The sequence below is a fragment of the Ranitomeya imitator genome, chromosome 5, assembly GCF_032444005.1.
Source record: "Ranitomeya imitator isolate aRanImi1 chromosome 5, aRanImi1.pri, whole genome shotgun sequence".
Taxonomy (NCBI): Eukaryota; Metazoa; Chordata; class Amphibia; order Anura; family Dendrobatidae; genus Ranitomeya; species Ranitomeya imitator.
Window position 1 is genome coordinate 524,889,018 of NC_091286.1, and position 18,043 is coordinate 524,907,060.

At 50.6% G+C, this 18,043-nt stretch overlaps 1 protein-coding gene across 2 annotated transcripts in view; it reads right to left on the reverse strand.

The window, feature by feature from the left end:
- Positions 1-17,655, reverse strand: part of ATR (ATR serine/threonine kinase) — a 251,380-nt gene extending 233,725 nt beyond the window's left edge. For both annotated transcript variants that reach the window (XM_069727562.1, XM_069727561.1), the window contains exons 1-2: positions 17,577-17,655; positions 4,949-5,040 (exon numbers count right to left, since the gene is read on the reverse strand). In XM_069727562.1, coding sequence (XP_069583663.1) covers positions 4,949-5,040; positions 17,577-17,638 — 154 coding nt within the window. In that variant the 5' untranslated portion in view covers positions 17,639-17,655. The remainder of the gene's footprint in view (positions 1-4,948; positions 5,041-17,576) is intronic.
- Positions 17,656-18,043: the final 388 nt, after the last annotated feature.

An 18,043-nucleotide genomic window follows, 5' to 3' on the forward strand; every position in this document is an offset into this window, starting at 1 on the left:
AGTGGACCAGTTTTAAAAATCGTCCCCACTCGACCATCTCCGATTTTGCTGAAAATTTATAAGGATGTACATGTATGTTTGAAAAGAGGTTCTGTAAATTTTTAGGGCCAGATCTCAAATACATTGGGCACTGTTGACCTTTCACTGGAGGTTCCACCAAGCCTGCGGCTTCAGCTAAGTGGATTTTGCAAACTTTGGCACATAGCCATTAGAGTTCTATACTGGCTATGATGCTGAAATTTGGCATACTAGCTCAACTTTTGCTGCTAAACACGATAAAATTATTACCGGCTATGACAAAACAATATTTCGGCCGCAATTTTGTGTCAAAGTAGCTTGAAAGACGCGTTGCATAAAATTTATGCCAAACTTTACCCATATATAACTCAAGACCAAAAACCAATAGTAACTGGTGCTTTGCCCTATACACCAAACATCTACATGACTTTGCATTGCTGCAATATCACGGTCAAAGCATATGTATTTGTGCAAATATTCACACCCACATATGATGAAAAACGTAAAAAAAACGAATTTTACCTATTTTTAGGTCAAATTTCTCAAAAAGGGTACCCCTATGGGGCTGTCAATTCTCGAAAAACAGCATTATTACAATTCTTAATAGGATTATAACACCAATTCTTAGGGAATTTGTTGTGGTAAAACCACCATGGACCAACGCAAGGGTTTGAATAGTGCAGTTACCATTCATTGCATATTAATAAATAACACCATGTTCAGTGGCATTTTTCATTTCTTAAACTGAGAGACTCCAAAAAACAAACAATGATCCTTGTAGAGAAAAATGTGCTCTTTCTAATGATATCAAAATTAATATATTTTAGGGGTACCCTTTTTGAGAAATTTGACCTAAAAATAGGTAAAATTTGTTTTTTTTTAAGTTTTTCATCATATGTGGGTGTGAATATTTCCACAAATACATATGCTTTGACCGTGATATTGCAGCAATGCAAAGTCATGTAGATGTTTGGTGTACAGGGCAAAGCACCAGTTACTATTGTTTTTTGGTCTTGAGTTATATATGGGCAAAGTTTGGCATAAATTTTATGCAACGCGTCTTTCAAGCTACTTTGACACAAAATTGCGGCCGAAATATTGTTTTGTCATAGCCGGTAATAATTTTATCGTGTTTAGCAGCAAAAGTTGAGCTAGTATGCCAAATTTCAGCATCATAGCCAGTATAGAACTCTAATGGCTATGTGCCAAAGTTTGCAAAATCCACTTAGCTGAAGCCGCAGGCTTGATGGAACCTCCAGTGAAAGGTCAACAGTGCCCAATGTATTTGAGATCTGGCCCTAAAAATTTACAGAACCTCTTTTCAAACATACATGTACATCCTTATAAATTTTCAGCAAAATCGGAGAAGGTTGAGTGGGGACCACTGGTCCACTTGACATGGAATGACCCTTTGTGACGATAAGTGTTCATGATGTACCCCTAAACGTCTTTACTTTCTAGCAAAACGATCCAGTGAGAGATTCTCATGCACCATTGTTAGCTCCGTGCTATCTCAGCATGACCCCCCACAAGGTCCAAAACGGTAGAAATTCTAGCGATTCCAAGGCACCAGAAAATTTATATTGGAATAAAACCTAGCTTTTATGCCATCCTTAAAATTACATAGTGACAATACAAAAATGAGGCAGACAATGCAATCTTTCAGCCATGATAGGCATTTATCAAGCCGGAAGTACAATAAAAATATGGCAGAATCTTATCATTGTATTCTGGCTTGACAAAGGCTGAAACGTTGCATTGTCTACCTTATTTTTGAATTTAAGATATGTAATTTTTAGTGGTGAGTGAGTGTACTCGTTGCTCGGGTTTTCCCAAGCAAGCTCGGGTGACCTCTGAGTATTTGACTGCTCGGAGATTTAGTTTTCATCGCGGCAGCTGAATGATTTATAGCTACTAGACAGCTTGATTACATGTGGGGATTCCCTAACAAACAGGCAACCCCCACATGTACTTAGCCTGGCTAATAGCTGTAAATCATTCAGCTGCGGTGATGAAAACTAAATCTCCGAACACTAACAAATACTCAGAGGTTACCTGAGCGTGCTCAGGAGAACCCGAGCAACAAGTACACTCGCTCATCACTAGTACCGTATATACTCGAGTATAAGCCGAGATTTTCAGACCATTTTTTGGGGCTGAAAGTCCCCCTCTCAGCTTATACTCGAGTCATACCCGGGTGTCGGCAGGTGGAGGAGGGGCGGGGGCTGTCTAATTATACTTACCTACTGCTGGTGCGGTCCCTGGATGTCCCTGCTTCTTCCAGCGCTGCAGATTCTTCCTGTGCTGAGCGGTCACATGGTACCACTCATTACAGTAATGAATATGCGGCTCCACCTCCCATAGAGGTGGAGCCGCATATTCATTGCTGTAATGTGCGGTAACTGTGACCGCTCAATACAGGAAGAAGATCCAGCGGTGGAAGAAGCAGGGACGCGCAGGGATACAGCGCCAGCAATAGGTGAGTATACGGGGAGGGGGAGCGCAGCGCTGCGCGATATTTACCTCTCCTCGTTCCAGTGCGGCTCCGTCTTCAGCGTCCTCTGGCTGTGACGCTCAGGTCAGAGGGTGCGGTGACGTAGTCAGTGCACGCCCTCTGCTGAACGTCAGTGCTGAAGACGGAGCCGCACGAGGAACAGGTAAATATTGCCAGTGCCGGGGTCCTGAGCGAAGAGAGGTGAGTATGTGATTTTTTTTTTTTTTTTTTTTATCGCAGCAAAGGCATATGGGGCAAGTGGCTATACGGAGCATCTTAAGGGGGAATAACACTTGTGCAGCACTATAAGGGCCAAGTGACTGTGCGGAGCATCTTATGGGGCCATAACACTTGTGCAGCACTATAACGGGCAAGTGGCTGTACGGAGCATCTTATGGGGCCATAACACTTGTGCAGCATTATAAGGGGCAAGTGACTGTACGGAGCATCTTATGGGGCCATAACACTTGTGCAGCACTATATGGGGCAAGTGACTATATACGGAGCATCTTATGGGGCCATAACACTTGTGCAGCACTATATGGGGCAAGTGGCTGTACGGAGCATCTTATGGGGCCATAACACTTGTGCAGCACTATATGGGGCAAGTGACTATATACGGAGCATCTTATGGGGCCATAACACTTGTGCAGCACTATATGGGGCAAGTGGCTGTACGGAGCATCTTATGGGGCCATAACACTTGTGCAGCACTATATGGGGCAAGTGGCTGTACGGAGCATCTTATGGGGCCATAACACTTGTGCAGCACTATATGGGGCAAGTGGCTGTACGGAGCATCTTATGGGGCCATAACACTTGTGCAGCACTATATGGGGCAAGTGACTATATACGGAGCATCTTATGGGGCCATAACACTTGTGCAGCACTATATGGGGCAAGTGGCTGTACGGAGCATCTTATGGGGCCATAACACTTGTGCAGCACTATATGGGGCAAGTGGCTGTACGGAGCATCTTATGGGGCCATAACACTTGTGCAGCATTATATGGGGCAAGTGGCTGTACGGAGCACTATATGGGGCCATAACACTTGTGCAGCACTATAAGGGGCAAGTGACTGTACGGAGCATCTTATGGGGCCATAACACTTGTGCAGCACTATATGGGGCAAGTGACTGTACGGAGCATCTTATGGGGCCATAACGCTTGTGCAGCATTATATGGGGCATCTTATGGGGCCATGACACTTGTGCAGCACTATAAGGGGCAAGTGACTGTACGGAGCATCTTATGGGGCCATAACCCTTGTGCAGCATTATATGGGGCAAGTGGCTGTATGGAGCATCTTATGGGGCCATAACACTTGTGCAGCACTATATGGGGCAAGTGGCTGTACGGAGCATCTTATGGGGCCCTTATTACCTTTTATGGAGGATTATATGTGGCATATTTTAATATGGAGCATCTAATGGGGCCCATCAAACTTTATGGAGCATTATATGGGGTTCCTGATTCAATATGGATATTCAAAAACACTTAACCTACTGATGTCTCAATTAATTTTACTTTTATTGGTATCTATTTTTACTTTTGAAATTTACCGGTAGCTGCTGCATTTTCCACCCTAGGCTTATACTCGAGTCATTACGTTTTCCCAGTTTTTTGTGGCAAAATTAGGGGGTTGGCTTATACTCGAGTCGGCTTATACTCGAGTATATATGGTAATTTTATGGGTGGAAGAAAAGCTAAGTTTTATCCCAATACAAATTCTCTAGTGCCTCAGAGTCTCTGGAATTTCTAACAAAAGTCAGCTCTCCATAGTCCTTCCATAGACATCCAGCGATGTCAAAGCCGGGTCTCCCGAGGCTCGTATGACATGGTTATGCAGCCAATCAGTGGTCACTAATGGGTAGTTGTGCTCTCAATTCCTTTGGACAAACCTCAGACATCCAAAGGAAGTGAGAGCAGAGAAGCTCATTAGCGACTGCTGTTTGGCTGCAGGGCTTTCGCGGCATAACAACGTCAAGCGAGCTTCAGGAGACCGGGCACTGATATTGCTGCAGTACAGGAGGGAAGAGTCGAGTATTTTTATTTTACATTGGGGAACATAGTATTTAAGAAATTGTTGTCTAACAAGTGGAGACACAGATCAAGTAAATACCCAGACAGGACAAAAAAAAAAATCTATAGTGTGTATCAGAGGTATACATCAGGATATGCGAATGGGGGATTATAGATACATTTATTATTTGTTATGTAAGCTTTTGCACAACATATGGCAAACAGAAAGCATCCTAAGTAACTGATCTAACCCTCATTTTTAAACAGGTTAAAAAAAAATTTCAGGTCAATGGAAAACAGACTTATTTCTTGTTACTTGACATTTCTAGTGTGACCATTCCTCCATTCACTACAGTATTGCACAGGAATACAGCCCCAGTATAACAATACATCTTAACTTAACATCACTTACCGACATCGACGTCTGTAAGGATCCGGTCTATGAACTGGCACAGAATCTGTCTTGGTTTCTGAACGACCGTCCCGTAGGAGTCTGAGCTGGCACTAAAACAAGGCACATAGCATGTCATGTACAGTACAATTTATACTGCAAATACAGGAAAAATACAAACTGGTACATGGATATATGAGTAAAGCGTCCAGACACGCTTTCCATGAAAAATTACAAAGCAAAAAAAGAAGTTTAACAGCATCCAAGTAGGAAAGTGCTAAAAGCTTTATTGACCCCATATTGGCCTACAAGGAGGCTTTTCTTTAGTTTCAAGAATGTAATCCACCAGGGTTGGTCTTGATCTAATCTAATTGCTATGAAGGAAGAACATTTGTCTAAAGGTACCTTCACACTCAGCGACGCTGCAGCGATACCGACAACGATGTCGATCGCTGCAGCGTCGCTGTTTGGTCGCTGGAGAGCTGTCACACAGACAGCTCTCCAGCGACCAACGATCCCGAGGTCCCCAGGTAACCAGGGTAAACATCGGGTTACTAAGCGCAGGGCCGCGCTTAGTAACCCGATGTTTACCCTGGTTACCAGCGTAAAACTAAAAAAAACAAACACTACATACTTACCTACCGCTGTCTGTCCCCGGCGCTCTGCTTCTCTGCACTCCTCCTGCACTGGCTGTGAGCACAGCGGCCGGAAAGCAGAGCGGTGACGTCACCGCTCTGCTTTCCGGCTGACCGACGCTCACAGCCAGTGAAGGAGGAGTGCAGAGAAGCAGAGCGCCGAGGACAGACAGCTGAAGGGAAGTAATAATAATAATCTTTATTTTTATACAGCGCTAACATATTACGCAGCGCTTTACAGTTTTGCACACATTTTCATCGCTGTCCCCATTGGGGCTCACAGTCTAAATTCCCTATCAGTATGTCTTTGAAATGTGGGAGGAAACCGGAGTACCCAGAGGAAACCCACGCAAACACGGAGAGAACATACAAAGTCTTTGCAGATGTTGTCCTTAGTGGGGCTTGAACCCAGGACTCCAGCGCTGCAAGGCTGCTGTGCTAACCACTGCGCCACCGTGCTGCCCAAGTATGTAGTGTTTGTTTTTTTTACTTTTACGATGGTAACCAGGGTAAACATCGGGTTACTAAGCGCGGCCCTGCGCTTAGTAACCCGATGTTTACCCTGGTTACCAGTGAAGACATCGCTGGATCGGTGTCACACACGCCGATCCAGCGATGTCAGCAGGAAGTCCAGCGACGAAATAAAGTTCTGGACTTTCCTCAGCGACCAACGATCTCCCAGCAGGGGCCTGATCGTTGGTCGCTGTCACACAGAACGATTTCCTTAACGATATCGTTGCTACGTCACAAAAAGCAACGATATCGTTAACGATATCGTTATGTGTGAAGGTACCTTAACTTAAGAATTGTGATGTTGGATGTCTGGAAAGCAGTAAGTATATAGTAATACAATAGCCAGGTTAGGCATATACAAGAGACAATATAATGTGCCACAATCTGCAAATGGAGCAGAACGCATTAAGGTACCGTCACACTGGACGATATCGCTAGCGATCCGTGACGTTGCAGCGTCCTGGCTAGCGATATCGTCCAGTGTGACAGGCAGCAGCGATCAGGATCCTGCTGTGATGTCGTTGGTCGGGGCAGAAAGTCCAGCACTTTGTTTCGTCGCTGGCTCTCCCGGTGACATCGCTGAATCGGCGTGTGTGACGCCGATTCAGCGATGTCTTCGCTGGTAACCAGGGTAAACATCGGGTTACTAAGCGCAGGGCCGCGCTTAGTAACCCGATGTTTACCCTGGTTACCATCGTTAAAGTAAAAAAAACAACCACTACATACTTACCTACCGCTGTCTGTCCCCGGCGCTCTGCTTCTCTGCTCTGGCTGTGAGCGCCGGGCAGCCGGAAAGCACAGCGGTGACGTCACTGCTCTGCTTTCCGGCCGCTGTGCTCACTGCCAGAGCAGAGAAGCAGAGCGCCGGGGACAGACAGCGGTAGGTAAGTATGTAGTGGTTGTTTTTTTTACTTTAACGATGGTAACCAGGGTAAACATCGGGTTACTAAGCGCGGCCCTGCGCTTAGTAACCCGATGTTTACCCTGGTTACCGGCATCGTTGGTCGCTGGAGAGCGGTCTGTGTGACAGCTCTCCAGCGACCAAACAGCGACGCTGCTGCGATCCGGATCGTTGTCGGTATCGCTGCAGCGTCGCTTAGTGTGACGGTACCTTTAGAGCTATGAAAGACGGTGTAAGTGAACTGGGGAATGCAGTATTTATAGAAATATAGGAATTTTCCATCCCTCTGTATTTGTCTAGTGACTATATATACTATCTTGATGTGTTTTATCAACGGTGGCATGTAAGGGTATGTGCACCCCAGATCAAAATTACTGTTATTGGTAACATTTAAGCAAGTTGAAGATGAAGTGATATCTAAAAGGCCCAAAGTTAAAGATGACACAATTCCTTGGTATTTTAGAAAAAAAATAAATAAAAATTTATATATATCTATAATATAACGCTGGGAGCGTCACTGTCAGAAGCCTTTATAGACTGCGCTGGCGCAAGCGCTGGCGCCGTCTGGCCCCCACAGAGTGACGCTCCCAGGAGATCGCGGTATGCGTAAACACTGAACGCACACCGCGATCTCCAATGGAGAGTCAGGGACCGCCAGGAGGGTAAGTATATTCACCTTTCCCCGTTCCAGCGCTGCGTGCGGCTCCGTCTCCCGGCTCCTCTGCTGTGACAGTTCAGAGGGCTCGATGACGCACTTAATGCGCGCCGGCGCCGCCCTCTGACTTACCAGTCACAGGCAGAGGAGCCGGAGTGTGTCTTCAAGAAAATGGCGCCGGAAAGCGCGGACTGCACAGGCGCCGATTCCTGCTGCCGGAATCGGCGCATGCGCAGTCCGCGCTTTCCGGCGCCATTTTCTTGAAGACACACCTGCAGTGGAGCCGGACGATAGGTGAGTATGGTATTTTTTTTTTTTTTATATGGCAGCAGCATACGGGGGCATACACACTGGAGCGTCTTATGGGGGGCATATCATACAATGGTGGCGCAGGATGGGAGCAGCACATGACAGAACGGGGGCAGGATCGCAGCAGCACATGACAGAACGGGCGCAGGATGGCAGCAGCACATGACAGAACGGGCGCAGGATGGCAACAGCACATGACAGAACGGGCGCAGGATGGGAGCAGCACATGACAGAACAGGGGAGCAGGATGGGAGCAGCATGACAGAATGGGAGCAGGATGGCAGCAGCACATGACAGAACGGGCGCAGGATGGGAGCAGCACATGACAGAACGGGCGCAGGATGGCAGCAGCACATGACAGAACGGGCGCAGGATGGGAGCAGCATATGACAGAACGGGCGCAGGATGGCAGCAGCACATGACAGAATGGGAGCAGGATGGGAGCAGCACATGACAGAACGAGGGCGCAGGATGGGAGCAGCACATGACAAAGGGGGCGCAGGATGGGAGCAGCACATGACAGAACGGGGGCGCAGGATGGGAGCAGCACATGACAGGATGGGAGCAGCAAATGACAGAATGGAGGCACAGGATGGGAGCAGCACATGACAGAACGGGGGCGCAGGATGGGAGCAGCACATGACAGAACGGGGGCGCAGGATGGGAGCAGCACATGACAGAACGGGCGCGCAGGATGGGAGCAGCACATGACAGGATGGGGATGCAGGATGGAGCAGCACATGACAGAATGGGGGCGCAGGATGGAGCAGCACATGACAGAATGGGGGCGCAGGATGGAGCAGCACATGACAGGATGGGGACGCAGGATGGAGCAGCACATGTCAGGATGGGGATGCAGGATGGAGCAGCACATGTCAGAATGGGGGTGCAGGATGGGAGCAGCACATGTCAGAATGGGGGTGCAGGATGGGAGCAGCACATGACAGGATGGGGACGCAGGATGTCATGTGCTGCACCCATCCTGTGCCCCCATCCTGTCATGTGCTGCACCCATCCTGCATCCCCATCCTGTCATGTGCTGCACCCATCCTGCGTCCCCATCCTGTCATGTGCTGCACCCATCCTGCACCCCCATCCTGGTATGTGCTGCACCCATCCTGCGTCCCCATCCTGGTATGTGCTGCACCCATCCTGCGTCCCCATCCTGTGTCCCCATCCTGTCATGTGCTGCACCCATCCTGCGCCCCCATCCTGTCATGTGCTGCACCCATCCTGCGTCCCCATCCTGTCATGTGCTGCACCCATCCTGCGCCCCCATCCTGTCATGTGCTGCACCCATCCTGCGTCCCCATCCTGTCTTGTGCTGCACCCATCCTGCGTCTCCATCCTGTCATGTGCTGCACCCATCCTGCGTCCCCATCCTGTCATGTGCTGCACCCATCCTGCGTCCCCATCCTGTCATGTGCTGCACCCATCCTGCGTCCCCATCCTGTCATGTGCTGCACCCATCCTGCGTCCCCATCCTGTCATGTGCTGCACCCATCCTGCTTCCCCATCCTGTCATGTGCTGCACCCATCCTGCGCCCCCATCCTGTCATGTGCTGCACCCATCCTGCGCCCCTATCCTGTCATGTGCTGCACCCATCCTGCATCCCCATCCTGTCATGTGCTGCACCCATCCTGCGTCCCCATCCTGGTATGTGCTGCACCCATCCTGTCATGTGCTGCACCCATCCTGCGTCCCCATCCTGTCATGTGCTGCACCCATCCTGCGCCCCCATCCTGTCATGTGCTGCACCCATCCTGCGTCCCCATCCTGTCATGTGTTGCACCCATCCTGTGTCCCCATCCTGTCATGTGCTGCACCCATTCTGCGTCCCCATCCTGGTATGTGCTGCACCCATCCTGCGTCCCCATCCTGTCATGTGCTGCACCCATCCTGCGTCCCCATCCTGGTATGTGCTGCACCCATCCTGCGTCCCCATCCTGTCATATGCTGCACCCATCCTGCGTCCCCATCCTGTCATATGCTGCACCCATCCTGCGTCCCCATCCTGTCATGTGCTGCACCCATCCTGCGTCCCCATCCTGGTATGTGCTGCACCCATCCTGCGTCCACATCCTGCGTCCCCATCCTGCGTCCCCATCCTGGTATGTGCTGCACCCATCCTGCGTCCCCATCCTGTCATGTGCTGCACCCATCCTGCGTCCCCATCCTGGTATGTGCTGCACCCATCTTGCGTCCCCATCCTGCGTCCCCATCCTGGTATGTGCTGCACCCATCCTGCGTCCCCATCCTGCGTCCCCATCCTGGTATGTGCTGCAACCATCCTGCGTCCCCATCCTGCCATGTGCTGCACCCATCCGGGGGCCTGAGCAGGCGGGGACACCGGCGCGCTGTGGGGGTCAGGTGCCGGTATCGCCGCCAGCTCAGGCCCCCCAGCACTTACTATACTCACCTGTCTGTCCCGTTCCAGCGCTGCGCGCTGCCATCTTCCCGGTCTCCTGGCTGTGACTGTTCAGTCAGAGGGCGGCGCCGGCGCGCATAAAGCGCGTCATCGCGCCCTCTGAACTGAAGGTCACAGGCCGAAGACCGGGAAGATGGCAGCGCTCAGCGGTGGAACGCAGGACAGGTGAATATGGCCGATACTCACCCTCCTGGCGGTCCCTGCTTCTCTGTTGGAGATCGCCGGGGTGCGTTCAGTGTGAACGCATACCGCGATCTCCCGGGAGCGTCACTCTGTGAAGCCCAGACTGCGCCGGCGCTTGCGCCGGCGCAGTCTATAAAGGCTTTGGACAGAGTGACGCTCCCAGCGTTATATTATAGATACACACACACACACAGTACAGACCAAAAGTTTGGACACACCTTCTTATTTAAAGATTTTTCTGTATTTTCATGACTATGAAAATTGTACATTCACACTGAAGGCATCAAAACTATAAATTAACACATGTGGAATTATATACTTAGGAAAAAGTGTGAAACAACTGAAAATGTCTTATATTTTAGGTTCTTCAATGTAGCCTCCTTTTGCTTTAATGACTGCTTTGCACACTCTTGGCATTCTCTTGATGAGCTTCAAAAGGTAGTCACCGGAAATGGTTTTCACTCCACAGGTGTGCCCTGTCAGGTTTAATAAGTGGGATTTCTTGCCTTATAAATAGGGTTGGGACCATCAACTCAATTTTGTTGTGCAGACGTCTGGTGGATACACAGCTGATAGTCCTACTGAATAGACTGTTAGAATTTGTATTATGGCAAGAAAAAAACAGCCAAGTAAAGAAAAACGAGTGGCCATCATTACTTTAAGAAATGAAGGTCAGTCAGTCTGAAAAATTGGGAAAACTTTGAAAGTATCCCCAAGTACATTGGCAAAAACCATCAAGCGCTACAACGAAACTGGCTCACATGAGGACCACCCCAGGAAAGGAAGACCAAAAGTCACCTCTGCTTCTGAGGATAAGTTTATCCGAGTCACCAGCCTCAGAAATCGCAGGTTAACAGCAGCTCAGATTAGAGACCAGGTCAATGCCACAGAGAGTTCTAGCAGCACACATCTCTACAACAACTGTTAAGAGGAGACTTTGTGCAGCAGGCCTTCATGGTAAAAGAGCTGCTAGGAAACCACTGCTAAGGACAGGCAACAAGCAGAAGAGACTAGTTTGGGCTAAAGAACACAAGGAATGGACATTAGACCAGTGGAAATCTGTGCTTTGGTCTGATGAGTCCAAATTTGAGATCTTTGGTTCCAAACACCGTGTCTTTGTGCGACGCAGAAAAGGTGAACGGATGGACTCTACATGCCTGGTTCCTACCGTGAAGCATGGAGGAGGAGGTGTGATGGTGTGGGGGTGCTTTGCTGGTGACACTGTTGGGGATTTATTCAAAATTGAAGGCATACTGAACCAGCATGGCTACCACAGCATCTTGCAGCAGCATGCTATTCCATCCGGTTTGCGTTTAGTTGGACCCTCATTTATTTTTCAACAGGACAATGTTGTGTAAGGGCTATTTGACCAATAAGGAGAGTGATGGGGTGCTACGCCAGATGACCTGGCCTCCACAGTCACCAGACCTGAACCCAATCGAGATGGTTTGGGGTGAGCTGGACCGCACAGTGAAGGCAAAAGGGCCAACAAGTGCTAAGCATCTCTGGGACCTCCTTCAAGATTGTTGGAAGACCATTCCCGGTGACTACCTCTTGAAGCTCATCAAGAGAATGCCAAGAGTGTGCAAAGCAGTCATCAAAGCAAAAGGTGGCTACTTTGAAGAACCTAGAATATAAGACATAATTTCAGTTCTTTTACACTTTTTTGTTAAGTATATAATCCCGCCCCAATATCGCTGAATGGTCACACCGGCTCGCCACGACCAATCAACGAAGGGCGATTTAAAACCCGAACCAATGTCGCTGACTGGTTGCGCCGGCTGGCCGCGACCAATCAGCGAAGCGGTGGGACCGAAGCATCGTGAGCTGCAGGAAAAGCTGCTGCAGAGGCGACGGAAGGTGAGAATATCACAATTTTTTATTTTTCTTATTATTTTTAACATTATATCTTTTTACTATTGATGCTGCATAGGCAGCATCAATACTAAAAAGTTCATCACATAGGGTTAATAGCAGCGTTAACACACTGCGTTACACCGCGTTATGCCACGGTGTAACGCAGTCGGTTTAACGGACTGCTACAACGCTATGTGGGTGGCGGGCGCTGAGCGGGGGGGAGTATGGAGGAGGCACTGACTGCAGGGGAGTAGGGAGCGGCCATTTCGTGGCCGGATTGTGCCCGTCGCTCCCAAGAGTGCATTGCGGTCTCGCGAGATGATGACGTAGCGGTCATCTCGCGAGACCGCAATGCATGGACCGGAACCGTCGGAAGGAGCGAGAAAGGCCTGGGCTGTATCCGGGGGGCCGACAGAAGGTGAGTATATAATGATTTTTTATTTTTTTTAAATTATTTTTAACATTAGATCTTTTTACTATTGATGCAGCATCAATAGTAAAACGTTGGTCACACAGGGTTTATAGCAGCGTTAACAGAGTGCGTTACACTGCGGCCATTAACCCTGTGTGAGCGCTGACTGGAGGGGAGTATGGAGCGGGCACTGATGGCTGGGGAGTAGGGAGGGACTAATTCTCGGCCGCGACCAATCAGCGATGCGGGATTTCTGGGACAGACAGACAGAAAGACAGACAGACGGAAGTACCCCTTAGACAATTATATAGTAGTCCAGATGGTTGCCCGATTCTAAAGCATGTGCATGTCCACGTAGTATATTGCCCAGCGACGTAGTATATTGCCCAGTCACGTAATATATTACCCAGTCACGTAGTATATTGCCCAGTGATGTAGTATATTGCCCAGCCACGTAGTATATTGCCCAGTCACGTAGTATATTGCCCAGCGACGTAGTATATTGCCCAGTCATGTAGTATATTGCCCAGCCACATAGTATACAGCACAGCCACGTAGTATATTGCCCAGTGACGTAGTATATTGCCCAGTCACGTAGTATATTGCCCAGCGACGTAATATATTGCCCAGTCATGTAGTATATTGCCCAGCCACGTAGTATATTGCCCAGTGACGTAGCATACAGCACAGAGCCACGCAGTATATTGCACAGCGATGTAGTCTACAGCACAGAGCCATGTAGTATATTTTGCCCAGCCACATAGTATATTGCCCAGCCACGTATGTCATCGGTTAAAAATAAACATACTCACCTTCCGATCCGAGGGCCCCTTGTAGTTCTAACATACTCACCATAGTTGTAGTTCTGTCGGCTGTGCGAGGTACAGGCGGCAGCTTCCGGTCCCAGCCTGCTCGCGCAGGCGCGCAGGGCTTGTGATGACGTCGCGGTCACATGACCGTGACTTCACGGCAGGTCCTGGTCGCGCAGGGCCTGTGATGACGTCGCGGTCACATGACTGTGACGTCACGGCAGGTGCTTCTGCCAGACCATCTATGCCAACGGAACGTGGCGGTTGCATCTCGAGGAGCGGGAAAGGCGGCGTAGGTGAGTATATAATCGTTTTTTATTTTTTTAATTATTTTTAACATTAGATGTTTTTACTATTGGCCCTGCATAGGCCGCGTCAATAGTAAAAAACTTGGTCACACAGGGTTAATAGCAGCGGTAACGGAGTGCGTTACACCGCGGGCCGTTACCGCTGCCATTAACCCTGTGTGAGCGGTGAGTGGAGGGGATTACGGAGCGGGCTCCGGGCAGTGAGTGCAGGGGACTGGAGTAGAGAGGGACTAATCGGACTGTGGCCGTCGCTGATTGGTCGCCGGCAGCCATGACAGGCAGCTGCCGAGACCAATCAGCGAATGAATAACCGTTACAGAAGGACAGACAGACAGACGGAAGTACCCCTTAGACAATTATGTATATAGATACGGCAGTTAACTTGTCTGTGTTTTAGGCAAATTGTGTGCTCATAAAGTTACAGCGATATGACCGTATAGAATTGGCATCGTGGATGAATAGTACCCAAACAAGTCTATGGGTCCATGAAAATCAGAGACCACAGATGGCATCAGAGTCTGTGTGCAGTCCCTGATTAACAGTGCAATAAATAGCAGAAGCTGTTCCATATTTATTTATGTTTTCACGGATGGTAAACACTGATAAGTTTTTTCCTATAAGCTCCGTTAGTAGTAAAAATCTGCACTTTACTCACCCACCCTGGGATCAGTGTTGAACGTCTGATGCTGTTCCTAGTGTGTGATGACAGCGTTGCAGATAATAAAGGAGTTCAGCACTTCTGCCCATGGGTACAGTAGAGTTTAGTTTTCTATAAATGGAGCTTATGAGAAAAACTTTTCTGAAAGGGGACAACCTCTCTAAGGAGATGACAACATCAGGAAATCCTCGGTGACGGAACCGATCCCACACGAATATCCAGGCTGGCAGCTTATATTACCATACTACACAGCATACGGCAAATCCTTCACTGCGTCACAACGTAAATGTTAGTGGAAACGATAACCCTGATCTGGCTCTGCTGTGTTCACTGCTGAGCTATTAAAGACATTTCTGTAGGGCTACGTTCACATGTTGCGTTTTTTCTGCAGGCAAAACCTGCTCTCTTGGCAGTAAAGCAGCAGCCAGTCCTCGCCCTCACAGCTCCACACCGCAGCTCCTGGCTCGTGCCATTTGCAGTGGGAGCAGTGGTAGGCTGTCATGTAGAGACAACATTTTTAAAAGTGTAAATCCCCTTTATGTCCAGAGTGGTGGTTCCCATGTGGGGCTCCATACACGGCCTGTACACAGGGTCCTGACACAGAAACCCGGGGTCCGATCATTGGGGGCCGTGGGGTTAGTATTTACGGTCAGCAATAGACATTAAAATATTCCCCAAAAAATAAAACTGCGGCTCATCTGACCAAATAACCCGTCCTCCCCGGAAATCCCACACAGACACTGCGGCAACCATGGCATCACCATCAGCAGTGGGGGCCATCACTGGACGGCACATAACAGCTGAGGTTACTGATTGGCCACAGTGGGTCACATGATTTCTGCTTGTAAACAAATACCAGGAGCCACACTGGACCTTCTGCACAGAAAGCTGCTCTGGGGGAGGAAGTCTTGTCGGGGATGTGATTCTGGGGTCGGCGGTCTCCGCTCTGTATACTGTCTGGGGTCGGCGGTCTCCGCTCTGTATACTGTCTGGGGTCGGCGGTCTCCGCTCTGTACACTGTCTGGGGTCGGTGGTCTCCGCTCTGTATACTGTCTGGGGTCGGTGGTCTCCGCTCTGTACACTGTCTGGGGTCGGCGGTCTCCGCTCTGTACACTGTCTGGGGTCGGCGGTCTCCGCTCTGTACACTGTCTGGGGTCGGCGGTCTCCGCTCTGTACACTGTCTGGGGTCGGCGGTCTCCGCTCTGTACACTGTCTGGGGTCGGCGGTCTCCGCTCTGTACACTGTCTGGGGTCGGTGGTCTCCGCTCTGTATACTGTCTGGGGTCGGCGGTCTCCGCTCTGTACACTGTCTGGGGTCGGCGGTCTCCGCTCTGTACACTGTCTGGGGTCGGCGGTCTCCGCTCTGTACACTGTCTGGGGTCGGCGGTCTCCGCTGTGTACACTGTCTGGGGTCGGCGGTCTCCGCTCTGTACACTGTCTGGGGTCGGCGGTCTCCGCTCTGTACACTGTCTGGGGTCGGCGGTCTCCGCTCTGTACACTGTCTGGGGTCGGTGGTCTCCGCTCTGTATACTGTCTGGGGTCGGCGGTCTCCGCTCTGTATACTGTCTGGGGTCGGCGGTCTCCGCTCTGTACACTGTCTGGGGTCGGCGGTCTCCGCTCTGTACACTGTCTGGGGTCGGCGGTCTCCGCTCTGTACACTGTCTGGGGTCGGCGGTCTCCGCTCTGTACACTGTCTGGGGTCGGCGGTCTCCGCTCTGTACACTGTCTGGGGTCGGCGGTCTCCGCTCTGTACACTGTCTGGGGTCGGCGGTCTCCGCTCTGTACACTGTCTGGGGTCGGCGGTCTCCGCTCTGTACACTGTCTGGGGTCGGCGGTCTCCGCTCTGTACACTGTCTGGGGTCGGCGGTCTCCGCTCTGTATACTGTCTGGGGTCGGCGGTCTCCGCTCTGTATACTGTCTGGGGTCGGCGGTCTCCGCTCTGTATACTGTCTGGGGTCGGCGGTCTCCGCTCTGTATACTGTCTGGGGTCGGCGGTCTCCGCTCTGTATACTGTCTGGGGTCGGTGGTCTCCGCTCTGTACACTGTCTGGGATCGGTGGTCTCCGCTCTGTATACTGTCTGGGATCGGTGGTCTCCGCTCTGTACACTGTCTGGGGTCGGTGGTCTCCGCTCTGTACACTGTCTGGGGTCGGTGGTCTCCGCTCTGTACACTGTCTGGGATCGGTGGTCTCCGCTCTGTACACTGTCTGGGATCGGTGGTCTCCGCTCTGTACACTGTCTGGGATCGGTGGTCTCCGCTCTGTACACTGTCTGGGGTCGGTGGTCTCCGCTCTGTACACTGTCTGGGGTCGGTGGTCTCCGCTCTGTACACTGTCTGGGGTCGGCGGTCTCCGCTCTGTATACTGTCTGGGGTCGGCGGTCTCCGCTCTGTATACTGTCTGGGGTCAGTGGTCTCCGCTCTGTGTACTGTCTGGGGTCGGTGGTCTCCGCTCTGTACACTGTCTGGGGTCGGTGGTCTCCGCTCTGTACACTGTCTGGGGTCGGTGGTCTCCGCTCTGTACACTGTCTGGGGTCGGTGGTCTCCGCTCTGTACACTGTCTGGGGTCGGTGGTCTCCGCTCTGTACACTGTCTGGGGTCAGTGGTCTCCGCTCTGTGTACTGTCTGGGGTCGCTGGTCTCCGCTCTGAATGCTGTCTGGGGTCCTCACAGACAAGATCTGGATTTTAGGGTTTTCTAATGCTAAAAAGTTTGGAAAACCCCAAATACCGACGTGTCAGGAGTGGAGTTACCGGTGGCAACCAATCCGATTCCACCTCTCAGTCTTCAGAGAAGCGTTGGAAAATAAGAGCTGAAGCCTGATTGGTGGGAGATAATCCCCGTGCCTGAGGTAACCGCTGCTGCATCACCTCAGTGACCCGCACATAATATGTGCTTCTGCACACACCGTCAGCTCCCGGCGGATATAGTCCGCACACCCCGAGCTCGTACTGCACATGTGCTGCACTCTATCTGCCCTGTTACCTGGCCAACTCCCTCAGGGCCGGAATCATAGAGGCCATCTCCAGCCCGGGATCTGCCGCCATGGTGAGGACGGAGCCTGCCGTCATCTGCTGCCTCAGTTCCCGGGAAAACAATCCGAAACCAACTGAGTGACAGACACACCTCGCTCAGTACGGAGGCCGCGTAGGGCCAAAACTTCTCAACTATCGCGAGAATATATCCTTTGCTGTTACTTTGTTGCTCTGAGATACGACGGGGTGTAACTGTATTGTATTATTGTACAGTAGTGGCTCTACAGGTCACCGCCCGGCCTCTCACCCGGCTCTGCAGGGAAAGAACCGGCCACTCACCCGGCACTACAGGGAAAGAACCGGCCACTCACCCGGCACTACAGGGAAAGAACCGGCCACTCACCCGGCACTACAGGGAAAGAACCGGCCACTCACCCGGCACTACAGGGAAAGAACCGGCCACTCACCCGGCACTAC